The sequence below is a fragment of the Rhinopithecus bieti genome, unplaced genomic scaffold (assembly GCF_001698545.2).
Source record: "Rhinopithecus bieti isolate Rb0 unplaced genomic scaffold, ASM169854v2 scaffold_15821, whole genome shotgun sequence".
Lineage (NCBI taxonomy): Eukaryota > Metazoa > Chordata > Mammalia > Primates > Cercopithecidae > Rhinopithecus > Rhinopithecus bieti.
Genome location: NW_016808598.1, coordinates 887,153 through 908,585, shown reverse-complemented (window position 1 = coordinate 908,585; position 21,433 = coordinate 887,153). Strand labels below are relative to the sequence as shown.

Sequence of the window (21,433 nt, the reverse complement as noted above, 5' to 3'; positions counted from 1 at the left end):
AAAAAAAAAAAAAAAAAAAAAAAAAAAGCAGCTGTGATTAAGTCTGGCCCAGGGGATAATCTGTTTTGTTTTGTTTTGTTTTCTTTTGAGACAGGGTCTTGGCTCTGTTACCCAGGCTGGAGTACAGTGGTGTGATCACAGCTCACTGAAACCTCAACCTCCTGGGCTCAAACAATCCTCCCACTTCAGCCCCCCAAGTAGCTGGGATGACAGGTGCACATCACCACATCTGGCTAATTTTTTTGTATTGTTTATTTTTTGTTTCACCGTGTTGCCCAAGCTGGTCTTGAACTTCCAGGCTCAAACGATCCTCCCACCTTGGCCTCCCAAAGTGCTGGGATTACAGGTGTGAGCCACTACCCCTGGCCATAATCTCACTTTCTTAAAGTCAGCTGTACCCTATAACATAAGCTCATCTCAGGAGAACTATATCTTCATACTCACAAGTTCCATCCATAACCACAGGGGAGGGACTACACAAGAGCAAGGGTCATGGGTCACCTTAGACTTCTGGGGGCCACACCAGCTTTTTGCAGGGAGTTCTATTCAGCTTTCCACCACAAATGATCCTCAGGCTTCATCCCTAGTCCTACTCAGACTTAGAAAGCCCCAGTATTAGTAGATGGACCTTTTCTCTAATATGCTCATGGGCCATTCAACCTCAGCTCCCACTCGCTTCTCTAGCTTTTAGTTCTCTCGTCATTTTCCATACCTGAGGTTTTCTATTTCTTGCATTCAAGATTGGCATGCGTTTAAAAATATGTGTGTTATATTATAACCTGTATGTTGAAGTATTTGGAATGATTGGGGTTTTGAATGATTTCTTCCCTCAGCAGCATGTCAGCAATATTTTCCAGATTTTTCATGTTTTATAAATACGTACCAAGATTACCCTCCAAATCCATCAAAATAAGTGAACTTTCAGAGTCCTACCCTCAGTAAAGTTATAGTTACCCTATAACTAAGGTTATAGGAAGAATTGATGGTTGATCAACCTGAAAACTTACCAGTGTGTTCAGATCTAGGGCATAGTTTCTTCTTTTGCAGTAACTTTTCTTTATGTATCACCGGGAAAGCTAGATGTATGAAAATTAAGGAAAGTAGATTACGGTATCTTTCGAGACCTAAATTCTTTCTAATGAAACAGGTAGATTAATGGGCAAAGGATAGTCTTAACTGTTTTTTTTCTTGTCCCAATACCTCTTTTCAAATAGCTCAACACTGCTAACAGTATATTTATTCTGTTTCCATTTCAAATCTGTGAGCAGTTTTCAAAGTTATAATAAATGCTTTTCTTCAGATGTAGCTGAGCAGTATTTTCAAGAGAGCATGACTCATCTTAAGGATTCTGAAGGGATGGGAAGAGCCAAATTTCTTTCAATTCAAGATGAATTTTGCCATTTTCTACAAATGACTGGACAAAAAGAGGTAAGTGAGTTTGGATCACAACTGTCTAGTTATTCACAGTTGATATCCAAAGGGCTACTCCTTTACTCTGCAAGCATCCATTAAGCACCTATTGTGTGCAAAGCATGTGCCAATCTCTAGAGGGACACATAAATAAAGCTAGGGCTCCTTTCAGGCAGCTTCCAGAGATACTTGCTCTTAGAAGCTAGGAGACTTCATGAGAATATAGATTGTCATGCCCACCTACAAAAGATCCTAAAGAAATAGTGGACAGGCCCTGCTTATTGAAGTCCTGCAGATCTGGCTGGAATAGTGTGGCAGTTAGTGTGTCTAATCCCTCTCTCCTCAGTTTGGGTAATGAATGGAATTTGCATATCTAAGGAAAACTATACGGTGCAGAAGTTACAGCTCAGTTGTTTAGTATTGATTCATACAAGCATGATTTACATGGCTTATAAAAATAGAACAAATCCCAGACCTTATATTCATTGGTAATTAAACCCTTGGAAACGTATTCCTTGCAAAGCCTAGCATACCGTGGCTTTATTCTTTTGTATATGTGTGTGTGTATACATATTAATACATATATATGTCTCCAATCGCCGACAGATACTGAGGAACAATTATATATATATGTGTGTGCATATATATGTATATATGTATGTGTATATATATGTATGTGTGCATATATGCCCACACCCTCTTCTCAGCGCACCTAAGTCCTGTTTACTCTTCACTCCTCTCTGTTAAACTTTTTTTTTGAGACAGAGTCTCGCTCTGTCACCCAAGCTGGAGTGCAGTGGTGCAATCTCGGCTCACTGCAACCTCCGCCTCCTGAGTTCAAGCAGTTCTCTGCCTCAGCCTCCTGAGTAGCTGGGATTACAGGCCCCCGCCACCACACCCAGCTAATTTTTTTGTATTTTTAGTAGAGACGGGGCTCTACTAAAGAGCCAGTTTGCTAAAATCTTTTAGTGAGACGGGGCTCACCATTTGGCCAGGCTGGTCTTAAACTCCTGACCTCGTGATCCACCCGCCTCAGCCTCCCAAAAGTGCTGGGATTACAGGTGTGAGCCACTGCGCCCGCCACTGTTAAGCTTTTCTTATCAGAGGTTAATGCCGTCTCAGTTTCCTAGAAAACCATACATGCATACATATATACACACATATGTACACAGTACATATATGTGTACACACACACACACACACATATCTATATACATAGTTGTTCCTCAGTATCTGTGGGAGATTGGTTCCAGAACCCCCAAGGATACCAAACTCCAAGGATGCTCAAGCCCTTGTACAAAATGGTGTCATATTTGTATGTAACTTAGACATAGCCTCCTGAATACTTTATATCATCTCTAGATTGCTTATAATACCTAATACAATGTAAATGCTATGGTAACAGTTGTTACATTCTATTTTTTATTTGTATTATTTTTATAGTTGTATTGTTATTTTTGTTTTTTTCCCATATAATTTTTGATCTATGGATATGGAGGGCTTGCTATATATTTTTTTCAACTCTAACCTATCATGGCAAATCTTGGAAATGAAACACTTTATTTCCCTTGCCATCTGTAGACCTCCTCCCCCACAGCGCTTTTCTCATCCTTAATCCCCCCACTACCCCCACCTTCTCTCAGTTAGGGAACATGGGCTTTTATGTAGATATACCCATTTTCTCAGGCCAAAGTAGGGCCACAATCACCATGACAAATGGGAGTTTTCTTGGTCACCCAACCCCAGGGAGAGAAATACCTTCCAGGGGCATCATATTCTCTCCCCATCTCCCCTCACATCTCTAGAAGACTTAAGGGGAGTGCTCAGGTCAGAATAATGGGGCATCCATTGTTTTCCATCTTTAGTCCTGCCACTCATCATCTCTTGTCTGGACCGCTCTAACAAGTTCCTGTCTCTCAGCTGCTTTTTCCATGCTTGCCCTTTTCTAATCCACTCAGAATAAGGAAGCCATGGTGATGTTTCCAAAAAGCAGATCTAACCAGTGAACACTAATTTGTAAAAGCCAGTCCACTGGCTCCCCGATGCCCTCAGGATAAACTAGAATCCTGACATGGCCCACAGTATTGTCCATGACCTGGGCTCCACTGACATTTCCAGGCTTATTTTTGCCTCCTCTCCCTGATCCATGTTCCTGCCACACTGGCCTTTTCTAATTCCCACTTCCAGGCAGTGCCAGCTTTTGTTTCCTCCTCCTGGAAGGCCCTTCCTCATTGATCTCCAGGCCAATGCTAACCCATTCTTCATTTCTTATCAGCTTCTCTGATTCCTCTCCCCCAGGCTTCATTTAGACACTCCCCATTATTCTTCCTTACAGAATCCATTTGATGGCATCAAATATTTGTAAGTATATATTCACGTGGATATTTAACATCTGTCTTGCAACTAGACTGAACCTGTGAAAGCAGAGACCCTCTTGCCTGTGGTGAGGAGTGATGAGCAGAGAGGTGGATGCATGTTTGGCCACAGGCCAGCTGGCTGTTCTGACTCCCATGGGCCATGCATCAGTTCGTCTGTACTGTCTGGCTTCCCACCATAGTGTCTTGCTGAGTCAGCCAATGCTCACTGTCAGTGATGCTATGCCTCACTGCCCTTGCCCAGGTCACCCAGATCAGTGTTGATCAAAAGATGCACCTCACTCTCCTAAGCTGCCCTCAAAGATTTTAGCAAACTGGCTCTTTTCATTCTAGGGCCACTACCAGCCCATCCAGTGCCCTTATGATAATAGAAAAAGCTGCCCCTTCCTCAGGTAGATACCATCCAGGTTGCAGGGGACCAGAGGCTGGATTTCAGCCCTCCCCATGCTCCGGCCAGGCACCCCTGTGTGTGACACCCCCTGCCCAGCCAAACATGGCCAACAAGGGCCGGGCCCAAGGACAGTCCCGGAGCCAAGAATGGGGCTGTGCTCAGGCCATCCCAGATGTTCCCACAGCACGTGGCCATTGGCACTGTGGAACATGATCTTTGGGGGCCTAAATGCCTTTTAAGGTAAAATGTAAGTGAAGGTCACTCTGCCACAGGTTAAGCTACTTTATGAGGGTTTGTATTCTAGTTATGCCACTCTTTTGCTCAAGAATCTTCTCTGACTTCCTCAGCCTGGTCACTCACTGGCTGTCAACAGGCCATGTGCTCCTCCTGTGCTCCCAGTTGCCCATACCCTCTTCTCAGCCCACCTAAGTCCTCTTTACTCTTCACTCCTCTCCATTAAACTTTTCCTAGCAGAGGTTGATGCCATCTCAGTTTCCTAGAAACCCGTGCCATTTAACTTCCTTCACATCGACCCCGTTTCCCCAGTCAGGCTGTAGACAGTAGCCAAAGCTTCATTTGAGAAAGGGAGTCTCCCTGGGTCTTCTCCCCATCACTGGCTCCTGTAAATCTGACAGTCAATTCCCACAGAAATATTACCAAACCCAACACTCTCATCAGTCTAAGTCCTTGCTCTCAGAAGTTGGGAGATGTGATGGGCTTTACCCTCAGGCAAGTCTAGATTTAAATTCTAGTCCCTCATGTACCTCAGTGGGGCCTCACTGGTGAGTTACACAATCACTCTGCCTCTACAGGGATTCCTCTTTCACCTGAGAAATTGATTTCTGCCTCATCAGCACCTGTAATGTGGTTCCCCTACCCCAGCCCTGGCCCCTGACTTGTATTATTGCCAACAAAAGGATGAAAGGCCCTCCTTGTCCTTCTGTTTGTGGAGCACTTTCGGGACACCTTTGGGGCTGTGTCATGAGGAAGCTCCCATGGTCCATGCTGTATTTGGCAGTCAAATTCAGCATCCATGCTCTGCAGCTGATGTCGTGCCTTCATGTGGAAGATCGTGGAAGAATTTCTGGAGGAAGTATGGAGGATTGACATACTTTAACAGGGTTTTCCCCCGCATATTTTGGTGTCTGAAGAAGCTAGTATCAGGAAATACTGTCCTGACCAATTCATATTTTTTATTCCATGTTAGTATAAATAAATTGGATAAACCAAACAAAATGTCACATCATGTTGGAATGTTTACTTTCAGTTTCCTAAACGATTTCCTATGAGAATAGTAAAGCCTGGAGTGTGTTCAGGATGTTCTATACATAGATAATTTGCCCAGGAACGCTGTATTTTCACTTCTGTAAGAATGGCATTATGGACAGAGGGAGAAAAGCATGGGACTAAAATGTATGAACATTAGGCCGAGCATTGTGGCTCGTGCCTGTAATCCCAGCACTTTGGGAGGCCAAGGTGGGCGGATCACTTGAGGTCAGGAGTTCAAGACCAGTCTGACCAACATGGTGAAACCCTGTCTCTGCTAAAAATACAAAAATTAGCTGGGTATGGTGGTGGGCACCTGTAATCCCAGCACTTTGGGAGGCCAAGGTGGGCAGATCACTTGAGGTCAGGAGTTCAAGACCAGTCTGGCCAACATGGTGAAACCCTGTCTCTACTAAAATACAAAATCAGCCAGGTATGGTGGTGGGTGCCTGTAATCCCAGCTACTTGGGAGGCTGAGGCAGGAGAATCACTTGAACCTGGGAGGTGGAGGTTGCAGGGAGCTGGGATCATGCCACCGCACTTCAGCCTGGGAGACAAAGAGAGACTCTGTCTAAAAACAAAAAAAAACCAAAAAAAAAAACCTCCAGATTTCCACCTGCTGTTGTAAAATGGAAGATCTGCTGAGAATGGATAAAAAAAAAAAAAAAACAGCTATGAAAATTGCTGGCTGGATTCGATCCTAGCACCAACATAGACTGAGTCCTCTGACTCTGAGCAGTTTCTTTTTTTTTTTTTTTTTGAGGCGGAGTCGTCGCTCTGCTCGCCCAGGGGGGCGCGGGGGGGGGGGGGGGGCGGGGGGGGGGCGGGGGGCGGGGGCTGGAGTGCAGGCGCCAGGATCTCCAGGACTCACTGCAGGCTCCGCCTCCCGCGTTACGCCATTCTCCTGCCTCAGCCTCCGAGTCAGCTGGCGACTACAGGCCGCTGCCACCGTGCCCGGCTAGTTTTTGTATTTTAGTAGAGACGGCGGTTTCACGTGTTAGCCAGGATGGTGCTCGATCTCCTCGACCCTCGTGATCCGCCCGTCTCGGCCTCCCAAAGTGCTGGGATTACAGGCTTGAGCCACCGCGCCCGGCCTCTGAGCAGGTTTCTTAACTGCTCTGTTCCTGTTTCCTCCTCTGCCTAATGAGGATTAAAATTTTACCCATCTAAAGAAGACAGCAAAAATTAAATGAGATCACACACAATTGTGTGTGTTCAGCACAATTACTGACATGTGAGGACTGATCCCTGTCAGCTTTTGTTCTTACTACTCAACTGAAATGGATTCCTGTAATGGCTGAGTGGGTTTATTTTGCCAGGTGTCCTTTACCTGGTTTATTTTACCAGGTGTCCTCGCTCTTCATAGTTTACACCTTTCTTCACATTTGTGTTGTTTCCTGACTCCTGTTCAACCAGAGGTGATATGATTTTGCTGTGTCCCCACCCAAATCTCATCTTGAATTGTAGTTCCTATAATACCCATGTGTCATGGTAGGGACCTGTGGGAGGTGACTGAACCATGGGGGTGGTTACCCCCATGCTGTTCTTGTGATAGTGACTGAATTCTCACAAGATCTGATGGTTTTATAAGGGGCTTTTCCCCCTTTGTTCAGCACTTCTGTCTCCTGCTGCCCTATGAAAGAGGTGCCCTCTGCCATGATTATAAGTTTTCTGAGGCCTCCCCACCCATGAGGAACTGTGAGTCAATTAAACTTCTTGGCTTTATAAATTACCCAGTCTCAGGTATCTCTTCATAGCAGCATGAGAACGGACTAATACAAGAGGAGAATAGGCTCAGCTCATGAGACTACCACACCCATGTGAAAATATACAAGTTATGTAATTTTCTTAAGAGGCACTGATCTTAATCAGCCTTTGAACTTGTTAACCAGATAGCTTTTTGTTCCTTTCACAGAGAGCAATCTCGATCCTGAGAGAGTCCCTGGAAGCCAAAGTGGGAGTATTTGGCGATTTCAGTCCCGAGGTGGCAGAGACATACCGGCTCCTGGGAGGAGCAGACCTGGTGCAGGGGAACCACAGTGAGGCCCACAAGAAACTGAAGAAGGTAAAGCTGGAACCAGTACGAACACAAGAGTAGGCTCTCCCTCCCCTCTCCAAGGTCAATTTCTCTCCCTCGTGGTGGTTCTTTTAAATGAAACTTTAGAAGTGGCTTGTTTAGATAAGATGACATCACTTTTGTGGTAGATCTAAGCTAATACTTTTTGGGTAAAAGACATAGTAAGCCTCTTAGACATATATGTTTTTTAAATGAATTATCAATTATTTTTACTACGCAAATATTTTTAATTTTTTACATAGTATAATTTATCAGTCCTTTATGTTTGTGGTGCTCTCTCTATATACTGAGTTTATAGAGGAATTCTCTTACATATTCTTCAATTGTCATTCTTCTTTTTCTTCTTTTAAATTTGGAGTTTATTTGTGTGGATGGCATGAGGAATGGATCTAATCTTACCTTTTTTCCAAATGGCCACCCAGTTGTCCAGCACCATTGAATCAGAGAGCCCATCTATGCTCCAGTGACTTCAGATAACACCTTCATCATATACTGATTTTCCTTATGGACTTAAGTCTATTTCTAGATTTCTCTTCTCTTCCACTAGTCTTTCTGTTTATTCATGTGTCAATATTTCAGTTTAAACTCCAGAGATTTTACAGAATGATTTAATATGTGATAGGAGTAGACACCCCTTATGGCTTTTCTTTTGCTAGAATATCAGGTGTTCTAGCTATTCTTCCATGTTTCTTTTTCTACATGAATTTTTGTATCAATTTGTCTAACTCCATAAAGAGCTTGCTGGTATTTTTACTGCATTACTTTTAAATAAATCTTGTGAAAATTGACAACTTTGTGATATTGAGTTCTTCTATCCAAGAACAAGGGGTATCTTTCCATTTCTTCATGCCTACTTTTATATCTTTCAGGCACATCCAAAAGTGTTCTTCATATGGGTTTTGTATATTTCTTATTAAGTTTAATTCTAACCATTTGATCTTCCTTATTACTATTATAAATGGAGATTTATCTAGTGTTATATCTTTTGATTTTTTTTTTACATATGAACCCAGTTGGTTTCTCGGTAAATTTTATATCCTGCTAATTGCTTCTTTTATTGCTTGAGTTAATTCAGTCATTGATTCTCCCAGGTTTGGGGGGGGGGGTATTCTATTACATCATCTGCAAATAGACTTAGTTTTACTTTATGCTTTCCAGTTCTGAATGCCTCCAATTTATTTCGTTTGTCTAATTGCATTTGCTTATACCTCCAATATAATAATAAACAGCAGTGGAAATAATGAGCATCTTTGCCATGTTCCTGATCTTAGTGTAAATGCCTCCAGTGATTCTTCATTTAATAGATGCTGGTTTTAGAACTAAGGTTTATATATTTTACCATGTTAAGAAAGTGTCCATCAATTTCTATTTTCATGAGTGCTTTTTTAATTAGAACTAAATGTTGAATTTTATTTACCAAAGGCTTTTTCAGCATCAGTGGAGATTATCAGATGGTTCTTCTTAGATCATTTAAATAAATCACAATAAATAAATTTATTTCACACTACCAGAGATTGGGTAATTTATAAAGAAAATAAATTTATTTATTATAATTCTAGAGCCTGGGAAGTCCAAGATCCAGGGGCTGACATTTGGCAGGGGCCTTCCTGCTGCATAATCCCTTGGCAGAAAGCGAAAGGAAATGAGAGAGAGAAAGGGAGAGAGAGAAAAAAGGAGGCCAAACTCAGCTGTTCATAATGAAACCACTCCCAAGATAACAGCATTAATCTGTGCATGAGGGCAGAGTCCTAATGGCCTAATCCCTTCTCATTAGGCTCCATCTCTCAACAGTGTTGCATTTTGGATTAAGTTTCCAACACATGCTTTTTGGGAGGCACATTCAAACCATAGCAGATGTTGATTCTATATGCTAACATTTATTGTAGGATTTTTGTGCCAATATTTGTATGCATTATTTGTTTAAGGATCAATGTTATATTTGCTTATAAAAATAATTTGGAAGTTTACCTTATTTTTCGTGCACTGAAAGAATTTATGTAGCATTGAAACTCTGTAGTCTTTGGAGGTTTGTGTCTTCTGTGACATCCTTTAGGCCTGGTGCTTCTTTTGTAGGGAAATTCCTTGATAATTTTCTCTATTTCTTTTACAAAAAGTGGTCCATTGAAGCTTTCTGTCCCTAATGGGGTCATTTTGGCAAACTGTATTTTTCTAGATAATTATCCATTTCGCTTACATTTTCAGATTTATTTGCATGGAGATTTGAAAAGTGGTCTCATGAATTTTAAAACTTTCTACTTTTTAACAGTTATTTTCCCATTATAATTTCTTAGTTTTATATTTTGGTTTTCTCCCTTTTTCCTTGACTTGGTTTGTCTATTTTGTTAATTTTTTCAAAGAGCCAGGACTTTAATCCCATAAATCCTATTCTCTATTTCCTTAATTTCTGATTTTATCTTTATTATTTCTGTCCTTGTACCTTATTTTGTTTTACTCTGTTAAAATTGTTTTTCTGTGTTTATGAGTTGGGAATTTAATTCATTTGTTTTCATTTTATTAATCTGTTTATGAATATGAAATTTTCTTTTATTCTAAATATATCTCATAAGTTACATCATATGTTTTCATTACATTAATTAGTTTCAAAATGGGGAAAACCTGGGAAACCCTAAGTAACATAATTAATCAAACCAAAAGAATTAACTAGTTCTGAGGGGCTATCCTATAAATCAAGTATTTTTCTCTTACGATTTTTCTGATTCTGCTGCAAAAGACACTAGATTTTGTAACGTGTGACACCTATTTGTTGGTGAGGTGACACATATCTTTTATCAGTTAGTTAGCAAATAGTTACTTGGCACCTTCAATAGGCCAATCACTGTGCTAGCCAGACCTGAGGGAAAACAGTGACCAAGACAAATACGATCCTTGTCTTTGTGAGTTCCCAGTCTAGCCAGGAAGAAATATATTAGATCAATCATTTTTAATAATTTAAACATTACCCATATGCCAAAGACATTTTGGTGAGGGAGAGGTGAGACGGAAGCTGAGGGTGGCAGATGCCCTGCATTTCCGCATCTGTCACCTCCATATAGTAAGAGCCAATGCTGGCCAGGCACGGTGGCTCATGCCTATAATCCTAGAACTTTGGGAGGCCGAGGCAGGCAGACCACTTGAGACCAGGAGTTCGAGATCAACTTGGCCAACACAGCGAAACCCTGTCTCTACTAAAAATACAAATAATTAGCTGGGCATGGTGGCACACTCCTGTAATCCCAGCTACTCAGGAGTCTGAGGTGGGAGAATTGCTTGAACCTAGGAGGTGGAGGTTGTAGAGAGCCGAGATCATGCCACTGCACTCCACCCTGAGTGACAGAGTGAGACCCTGTAAAAACAGAGCCAGTGCTTTTTGAGTGGTTGTTACACCAGTGGCACCGTGTTAAGCAATTCGTGTATATTAACTCATTTAACTCCTACAGTAACCCTAAGAGTTGGTGTATTAGGCCATTCTTGCATTGCTATAAAGAAATACCTGAGGCCAGACGTGGTGATTCATGCTTGTAATCCCAGCACTTTGGAGGCCGAGCTGGGCAGATCACCTGAGTTAGAGACCAGCCTGGCCAACATGGCAAAACCTCGTCTCTACTAAAAATACAAAAATTAGCTGCTGGTGCACACCTGTAATCCCAGCTACGTAGGGAGGCTGAGGCAGGAAAATCGCTTGAATTATCTATTTTTCTCATTAATAGAACTATAGAACTATTGAATTATCTATTTTTCTCATTAGTAGAACTATAGAACTATATTGCCAAAAAAAAAAAAATGCTCATTATATGAAAAGAAATTTTGTAGAAATTTGTCTTCTGTCTTGTTATGTAAGTGCTGCACCTACCTAATAGCCTCAACTTTGTCTCTTGGACTATTACGTCTACAATATTTACCATATGGCCCTTTGCAGAAAATTTTTCTGAGCCTTGCTCTAAGCAGCTGGGAATGCTGCTTAGAGGGAATGCTAAGCAGGGCACAATGGGTCTAGAGTTGTCCTTTGGAATTTTTTTTTTTTAATCACTATGAGGATAGTGTTGAGGATGGAATGGAGTGGACCAAGAATGGAGACAAGAGGACTCAGTTTTCTTTGTCCTCCTTCCATCCCACAGTTTTAGGGATCGAATGAGATGAACTGAGTGAGGCTGTTCTAATGAGCACCAGAGACTGCCTGCGTGCAGGCCTTGCAGGCCACTGGGAAGCTGTTCCAACCATCAGCACCTCTGCAGGAGAGAGGAAAACGCAGAGCCAAGGTGCTGCCTGCCACTGAGAATACCTGCTTTCCTTCCCCCTCCTCACTTCTCCCCTGAAGAAGGTAGATGACATCTGGAAAAACTCTTCCTAGGGTTCAGCCCAGCCACTGCACCCCAGGCAGGAGAAGGACCTCAGAATAGAGGAGGGTGGCAAATGATAACAGAGATACACAGAAACTTGAGCAGGGCTGAGCAGGACCACACAGACCTTTACACTGTCACTGCTGGCTCCTGGTGGGACTGAACTGGTTTATGTGCCCCACCGCACACTCACTGCTGCCAGGTGCGGCTCATACATCATTCCTCATCTTCACAGCAACCCTGCAGGTCAAACCTGCATAGCTCTGTTAAACAGAGAAGGAGCCTGAGGCTCCCAGAAGTAAGCCAGTGGTCTGTGGGCAGGTTACTCTTATGTAAGGCCCGACTCTTTCCTCTATGCCAGTGGCTCACCAAATATCCTTCTTGAGCCCCCTGCATCAGGGTCACCTTCTGAATCAGAGTCTCTGGGGCAGGGGCCAGGTGCTCAGGGTTCTGCATGTTGGCCAGTTTCCTAGGCGGAGGCTGAGAAACACTGCTCTGGGCCACACTGCCACCCAAGAGGCTAAAAATCAGCTCAGCTTCAAGAAACTCTCAGGGTGTATCACCCCTAAAGCCTGTGGTAGAATTTGGTGGCCCCTTTTTCCTGATTTGGCCTTGTTTACCATCAGTCCTGAAAACAATAGCATTGGCATCTTAAAGATACCTGACCGTTTGCCAGACTCCAAGAGAAACGATGGATACTTGTATTTCTGAAGGTTGTGCACTGTGGTGCATGCAGTTTTGATCTCCACTCCTCCACATGTACCTGTCTGAGGACAGGCTGACTGCTCTGTGAATACGAGGGCGCAAATGGGGACTTAAAACATGCTTTTCACATCTGCTGCTGACTGCAGTTTCTCAAATGCCGTATTTAGCACTCGACTCTGTGAAGCCAGCAGTTCCTAAAGCTAAACACTGCCTGACAAGTGTCTCTTGTTTTTATCACAACAACAGCTGCATCCCCTAAGTTTTCAACTCAGTAGCAGGAACCCACTGAACAGTGGCTTTTCCAGATGTACCCTCCTGCGCTGAATGGTCCAGGCATGGCCCCACAGGCATGAAAAACAAAAAACAGGAAGGCCTGGGAAACAAGGCACACAGCGGGATTAAATCACCGAAAAGGAAACCATGTTATTGATCTGCCTTTTAAAGGCATCTGCTTGCAGGGGAAAATCACAGAATTCTCTTGGCTCCAGATGGAAATTTCCACAGCAAAAGTTCACCTACTTGTACAACAGAGAAACCTGATTGTATTCTAGGATGGGCATCATCACCAACATTTTCATCAGGTGAAAGGCTGCAGAAAGAATTCCTGAAGGCTGCTTCATAGATCAGGAACACCTCAGGAGTATGCTGAGCCCAAGAACAGTGTGAAGTCAGATTTGGGTCCAGCCTTCATCTGGCCTCTTTATTAGGTACTATCTTCAGCAGGGTTCAATCCACGGCCTCACTACTTTAGCTGTGGGCATTAAACATTTCCATAAAAGAATGAAATAATTTTATGTGACCCCTTTCTTCAAAAAATCAAAGCCCACTAAAATGAATCTTTTAAGAAAGGAATTGGAACATAGTTTTATTCAGAGGTTGTAGGCAAGAAAGCCAATGTTAAAAGGTCTTTTTTTTTTCTTCTTTTTTTTTTTTTATTTTGAGATGGAGTCTTATTCTGTCGCCCAGGCTGGAGTGCAGTGGCACGATCTCCGCTCACTGCAACCTCCGTCTCCCGGGTTGAAGCAATTCTCCTGCCTCAGCCTCCCAAGTAGCTTGGACTACAGGCACATGCCACCATGCCTGGCTAATTTGTGTATTTTTGAGATGGGGTTTCACCATGCTGGCCAGGCTGGTCTCGAACTCCTGATCTTGTGATCCGCCTGCCTCGGCCTCCCAAAATGCTAGGCTTACAGGCGTGAGCCACCACGCCCGGCCTAGGAAGGTCTTATGTGGTCATAAGTCAAGACTGGAGAACAGGCTATCGAGTCCCTGCTATATTCCAGCCATTCCTCCAAGCAGGCCAATACACACAGCCTTCCTGGGGAAGGCCATACCTTATGTTAGAATCCATTCCCTGTAATTCCATCAGTGGCCCACTTTGTTTTACTTTCCCTTTAGCATATTTGGTATTTTCCTTGTTGTCCTGGATATACCAGGAAATCCAGAGCCAAATTTGGAGTTCCCACAGAGCCACCATGCTACTTCACGTTGTTTTCATGTGTAGAGCCTCATCTGTCCTTGATCCTGATTTTTCTAATCATCTTTGACTAACCCATTGTTGGACCGCAACAGCCCACCTTTTTTTAAAGAGAAGGTCATAATGACATTAATTGCATATAAAAAGTCTTGTTCTTGGGTTGAGAAGTGTGCTTAAAGACTCTTCAAGCACTCGTGACTTGAAGATGTTTGTAAATCAGTTTATATGAGAATGAGAGCCAATTGTTAAAGGGGTCATGGTCATTCATTCTTATCTTGGTTAAGAGTGAATTTGGAGGCCCGGCGCTGTGGCTCACACCTATAATCCCAACACTTTGGGAGGCCAAGGCGGGTGGATCACCTGTCAAGAGTCCAGGACCACACTGGCCAACATGGTGAAACCCCATCTCTACTAAAAATACAAAAATTAGCCAGGTGCGGTGGTGGCATGCCTGTAATCCCAGCTACTCGGGAGACTGAGGCAGGAGAATTGCTTGAACCTGGGAGGCAGAGGTTGCAGTGAGCCGTGACCACACCACTGCACTCCAGCCTGGGAGACAGAGTGAGACTCCATCTCAAAAAACAAAAAAGAATGAATGTGGAGCCTCCCTTGCCCACTATAGGCTGTGTGGGAATAAGAATTCCAGTTCTCCTGACCACAGGCCTCCCTGACATCATCAGCTGCAGGGAAGAGGCACCCTCCTGAGGTTGGGCGTGCCCAGCTGTGGCACCCAGACACAGTGCCCCTCCATGTTTGCTCTCCCTTGGAAAACACTTGATTTGTAGTGTACACAAGCTGCCCACTGACAAGGCTACATTTGCTGTGGAAAGCTCCTCAAACATCAGAACTCTGACCATGGCTTAGTGAGTGTACAGTGCCTCAGAGGGTCATCACCTCTCCCACAAGGTCTGGAGGGGTGCAGAACTGTGGGTGTGGACAGACCATTCCGGCCTGAGGCTCTCCAGCAGTTTTTCAGAGCTTCGCTGGAAACAGTGAGTTTATGGGTACATGTCCAGGGATGGAGGGAAAAGCAAAAGCTCTTGTTACATAAATCTAGTGTAACCTTAAACAAGTTGAAAGAGCAATTGTCAGGAATGGCTGGTGTAGATAGCACAGATTCAGGAAGGACTGAACCAGATCGCTAAGCTCCATGTAATAGGGAAATTTGCCAAGAGAAGGCAGTTCAGAAGGCCCAGCATTTAAGAGTCTGCATCCTTTTCCTTGGCTGGCTTAGAAATAGGCAAATCCAGCCTTTATACAAAAAGCCGGCTCTACTTGAAAAAGAAACCATAATTTCTATGTGGGTACACAGCAGGATTTCTCTCAATAGCAAGTCCTGCCAATGCATTTATTTTCTAAATATTTGTATTGCAGTTGTTGTGGAGAAGGATGATGGTACCTTGCTCCAGTACAGTGGCCAAGGGATGGAACAAAGTCGTGGGGGAGTCGAGGGATGTCGATAAGGACATAGAACCCATGGGACTTGGCAACCTGGAGGTGAGGAGTGAGGGAGACAGCAAGGATGACATCCATGCCCCCAGGGCTGGCACCCAGGAGATACTCAGGGAGAGCTTTCTGAAAGAGTCTGCTCTGAGGAGCTGTGCGGGTGGCAGTGGCTGGACCTCACCCCCTTTATCCTTCATCTCCCATTTCCCTGCAAAGCCCAGCATCCCCCTTCCTACCTTCCCTGTGTTTCTCTCATGGGAGGCTCCCTACCCACCAACCAGTGCCTCAGTCCTCAGGCCATAGGATCACTGGCCCTCCAAGTAGGGGAGCTGCAGGGCTGTGTGAGAGAGACAGAGACAGAAAGAGAGAGAGACAGAGACAGAAAGAGAGAGAGACAGAGACAGAGAGAGAGAGACATAGACCGAGAAAAAAGAGGATGCAGGGGTGTGTTCTCTCAAACACACACTCGGAATTCCTTCTGCCTGTGAGCCCTCCCTACCCCCACCACCACCACCACCTCCTCCTCCCCCCAATCCCCACCACCTCCCTCCATCCCCATCCTGCCCTGTTTGTTCTTCACCTGCTGACTCCCCAGTCCTCAGGTCTCACTCCAGTGACACCTCCTCACATAGGCCTCTGCTGGCCCAGGTACCCTGAATCGACCACCACCAACACCCCCCGGTATTCATTCATAGCCCCATCGTCTTTTTTTTTCTTTTGCAGCTCTTATCACAGATTGTTATGACATGTTTATTTATGTATTTTAAAAATACCTGTCTCTGCCACTCCATTGGAAGCCCCCTGAGAGCAAGGCCCACTTCTGCCCATTCTCCATTGCATCTCTGAGGTAGCCACAGGGTTGGCGTGTTGCAGGTGTTCAGCAGACACCTGCTTCAGGAAGTGGCGAATGTGGACGAAGACATGCGTCCAGCCAGGACGAGGCTGGTTTCTGTGCAGCTCAGAAAAACCACCCACTACCCCAACTGTGTTTCTGTAGGGGAAGGCTGTCTGATGAATTATGTTTTGGTTTACCCCTTCAATTCCCCCAAGTTAGTCATTTCTGCCTGCCTTGTAATGGTTGGTAAATGAAAGCGTACTTGTATTTCTTGAAAGATGTATCACGTTTCACGCTTCCAAGGAGAAAGGCTTCCGGAGTCATCTTTTCTCTTAGTATCAGCCTTGAGAATTGACATGAAAACAGAAGCACAATTTTCAAGTTTCTGAGTAATTTCTCCCCCGTGGACATAATCTGGCATGTGTGTAAAGAAGAGTAGTGATTTCAGATCCTCAGCGTTAGAGCATTTTTTTAAATTTACCTTTCTTTAGCTTTTTCATTTCATGTAAGTACAAAATACAAGTAATAGCTTGACAAGCCTGGCTTGGAACCTTACCAGGAATGAATAGTATGCTTTTCTCGATTTTCTGTTACGGAGTCATGTAGCCTTGTAACTTAAATGACCCTTTAGTTGCAGTCCTTGCTGCACTGTCTCCATTAATAGGAGGTGTTCCATCGGTACCTTCATCATCTGAAATTCCTCAATAGAAGTTACGATGCAATTCTGGGACCTTAGGCAGGAGGTTAAGGGAGGGAGATACCACCAATCTACTTCTGCAGGATGCTGCTAGGAAAATGGCCCTCAGTAACAACTGCACGTTTTCACAGATCCCCCTAAAACAGAAAATATTCTTCCTGAGTTTGGGTATGGAATTACTGTGGGTTTTTAAATGACAGTATAGTGAGTCACCCAACCCTGATGCCATAGCTGCCACTGAGCCACCCCTCTGTCCACACTGGGAAGGGTGTTAGCTCAAAGGCACCACAGCTAGGAAGATGACTAACTGATAGCACCTATCCCAGCTTTCTTGGCTCCTGGGCTCCTTAGACTGCTAGCTTTCAAACCTCAAAGTCATGTCAAAAAGAATTCTGAAAGTTTGCATCAAATGCTTAAGATTGTCTCTTAACTACCCCAGCTTTCCGAATGACTCCTAAGAGTAAGCAGCAAATAGTGAACAGCCGTCTTTCTCCATTGAAGGCTGGACTGTAATTTCGAGGGTTTTTAACACCACACACCCAGTGGGACTTCCCTAGCCGAGGTTTTTAATAACTGATGAGCCACTGGAACCCTAGGGTCCAACTGTGTCTTAAGGAGTCTAGACTCCATATAAGAATTTCCCCAGCTTACGTGTTTGTCCTATTTAATCATTCACTCACTTAACAACTACTGCATCTGCTTGTGTGCCAGGGGTTGTGTAAGGCCCTGGAACACAGTGGTGAGCAAGACAAACATGGCCCCATTTAGGGACAGCCTGCAGGCTGGTATAAAAGCAGACATTCCCTTTTGTCTTCCTGCAAGGGAAAGAAAAGCTCCCTGTTTGGTATTTAAGGAACAATAGAAACACAAATGATTTCTCACAACCCTGCATATAAAATCAAAGAGAATAAGAGCAATGTAAGGAATGGCTCCTAAAATTCATCTGGACACTCAGGAGTTCAGTTTATTGTTCACTTTAAAGCAAAGTGAGAAACACCCCTTATTGGCTCATTTCAAGGAGGAGCATATCTGCCTCTCAGAAGAATCTGGGGAGCACAGAGTACCTTTATTTATGGTGGAGAATGTTCTACTGTCAAGGTTTGGCGAGTTCTTTACTTAGCTCAGCGACATGTTTACAATGCCTGGCTCCAGTAGGTTCAATTAACATTTATTGACTTCCTCTCTGTCAATGCCTATGTTGTTAACAAAAGAATCAAAACACCTACTTCACACAAAAATGCTTAAGTAAATTTAGCTAAGAACAGCAGAATGTTGAAAAATTCAGTTTATGTTTCTTAGATAAATATATAACTATATAAAACATTTTCTAGTAGAAGTCCATAATGGGTTATTTTGCTGCTTTAAAAAGCTATCTTTGGAAGACTAGTTTAGTTAATGGATGACCATTTTTTCCAGCCTTGGTGCCTGACCTTACATTGTAATCACACAAGGGATTAGTGAGGGGCTGAGGATCTGTTTCTGTCTCCTAGTTGACACTCCTTTGCATCTCTTTTCACTTCAGCTGGAATTTTGGGCAAATCTCCTTAGTAAGGATAAGTAACCTTAGGGGAAAAAAATATATTAATACCAGGAAGAGTTGAGTTTTGACAAAGGTCTAGGGATAGGGTAAGGATGGGGCTCCCCTCTTCAGGGCTTGATTACTGAAAAGGATCTCTTGACCCAACCACAGTCTTCTCTCAACCCCACTCTCTCTACGAACATAGTAGTGAAAATGATCAGCACCAAGGTTTGTAACAAGTGGGGATGGTTAGTAGACCCACTGATAATTTGAATAAGCACTGTCAGTTGCCTTCTCATTCTTCCCAGGGATTCGTGCATATTCAGCAAATAGTCTATTTCTATCCCTAGAGAAGGAGAGGCCAAGGAGAAGCAGCTTCAATCACCAAAGGGGTAGGATGGAGATTCCTCCCGAATAGTAGATTTTAAGGCAATCTGTTAAGGCAGAGTGAACTGAGACCTCAGACTGTCTCAACTAATTGTTACAGTGTCAGTAAAACTCTAATGCCACAGTGAATGAATTAACGACAAGCAGTGACAACATCACCTCTCAAAATGAGCTGCATCGGAGGCACTCATAAATATATCAACACAGGGAAGATTGGGTGGCTTTAAAAATAGCCCTGATCTTTTACACTGAGTGAAGGTATTTCTGGGCAAAATAAAGTCTATTCTGGTAAGCAATGTTAATGCTAGAGAGAGGGGCCTCTCACTGATGGGCGACAGTGTGGGGAAGCATCTTGCCTCTCTTGCTCTGTGGCCCTTTCTGAGCACCACCTCCTCTGCTAGGCCCAGTGTGCCCAGGCTTCCAATAGCTGTAACCCAAGCAGGGTGCTGGAAGGGTTTTCATCAGGTACCATGGGTATCAAAAACGTGTCCCCATCCCCTCCCCTCAAAGCAACGGAACTTAATCAAAGTTCCTAAATTTCTAGGGTCACAACAACCTAAAGCATTAAAGCAACGTTGGCTCAACCCCATGGAATGAGCAGCTCAGCCCGTTGCCTAGGCCAGGCCAAGGTCCCTGTGCAGATTTAGAAAGTCAAGGGCTTGTTGGACAGAGGGACAGGGATCCTTGCCTTTGTAGAATTTGAATTATGCATTAAATAAAAGAACAAGAAGAGTTTACTACTTCTTGATACTGTATATTTCTTAGTCAGATGACTAAGAAATAGTGAATATTTTCTGTTATTTAAAAAATCCTGTCATATTCTCATGTGATAGTTACTATTTTCAAAGGACAACCACATTCTCAGATTCGAAAACCACATTCTCAATTCCTCAGACTGAAACATTCAGACAGTTTTTATAGTTTCCACAGCTTATAAAGACAAAGGCAATTGGCTGCTTGCATTTTAATTTTCTTGAAGACCTAAAAATGGTTGGCAGATCAGAATGAATAAACAGCCTTCAGTAGTAAGTCCCCAAACCCTCACACTTTTTTTACTCAAGCTATTACCATGTAGCACAATTCATCCAATTTTTTAAATATATATTATGAAATATTTCAGTTATGCAGAAAAGTACGGATAACATAACAAAGACCTTTGAACTCACTATTCAATATAAGAAATAAAACATGACCCATCCAGTTGAAGTCCCCTGTATACCTACCCCATCCCCAGATAGCTACATTTTTTAATTTGATATCATTCCCATGCTCTTATTTTACTATGGTTTTATTTTGCATGTTTTAAAACTTCATATAAATTATAATATATATGTATTCATCTGTAGTTTTCTTTTACCCCTTGACTTTGTATTATGAGATTCATGTATGTGGTTATATATACACATACATATATCAAACATTTCTATATCACATACATATATAATATACACATCACAGTTTACATATATATTACTAAATATTGCTAAATTGTCTTACAAAGGGACTATACCAGTTTGAATACCCACTATCAATATATAAAAGAATTCTTGTTGTTTTGTATCTTTAACAAAGCTTGGTAGTTTTTGCAGGCTGATGGGTGAAATGGTACCTACTTCATTGAAGTTTTACTTTGTATTTCTGGTTATTAATGAGATTAAGCATGTTTATTTCATCAGATTTCAACTCTTTGAATAATCTGTTTATATCTTTTGACTGTTATTCTATTGAGAGGTTTTGGTTTGGTTTGGTATTTCTCATTACCTTATAGGAATTCTTCATGTATTCCGAATGTTAAACCTTTCTCATTTCTGTACACTGCAAGAATCTTTCCTCAGCATGGTTTGTCTTTCTACTTTGCTTATGGTGAATTTTGGTGCACAAATATTTTAGGTTTTCATATAGTTACATTTTATCAGTCTTTCACTTTTGCTTTGTCCAGATCTTGTCTAAGAAATACTTCCCTACCTCAAGATCATAAAGATATTTTCCAGTCGGGCATGGTGGCTTACTCCTATAATCCCAGCACTTTGGGAGGCCATGGCAGGTGGATCACCTGCAGTCAGGAGTTTGAGACCAGCCTGGCCAACATGGTGAAACTTCATGGGGAACATCATACACCAGCGCCTGTTGTGGGGTGGGGGGAAGCGGGAGGGATAGCATTAGGAGATATACCTAATGTAAATGACAAGTTAATGGGTGCAGCACACCAACGTGGCACATGGATACATATGTAACAAACCTGCACATTGTGCACATGTACCCTAGAACTTAAAGTATAATTTTAAAAAAATAAGAATTATAAAAAAAAGAATTAGGAAAATAAAAAATAAAAAAAGCAATAATTAGCCAAGTGTGGTTGCGGGTGCCTGTAATCTCAGCTACTCGGGAGGCTGAGGCAGGAAAATCACATGAACCCAGGAGGTGGAGGTTTCAGTGGGCCAAGATCGCCCCACTGCACTCCAGCCTGGGCAACAGAGTGAGACTCCGTAAAAAAAAAAAAAAAAAAAAAAA

General features: G+C 43.0%; 1 protein-coding gene across 8 annotated transcripts in view; it reads left to right on the top strand.

Moving 5' to 3' along the window:
• TTC23 (tetratricopeptide repeat domain 23) overlaps positions 1 to 21,433 on the top strand; it is a 131,588-nt gene that overhangs the window by 105,824 nt on the left and 4,331 nt on the right. For 4 of the 8 annotated variants that reach the window (XM_017886915.1, XM_017886914.1, XM_017886912.1 and 1 more), the window contains 3 exons: positions 1,301 to 1,428; positions 7,358 to 7,507; positions 15,413 to 15,535. In XM_017886915.1, coding sequence (XP_017742404.1) covers positions 1,301 to 1,428; positions 7,358 to 7,507; positions 15,413 to 15,535 — 401 coding nt within the window. Of the gene's footprint in view, positions 1 to 1,300; positions 1,429 to 7,357; positions 7,508 to 11,634; positions 13,497 to 15,412; positions 15,536 to 16,207; positions 16,833 to 21,433 lie in introns of those variants that run through there. The other 4 variants (XR_001888158.1, XM_017886918.1, XM_017886917.1 and 1 more) reach the window with 3 other exon arrangements.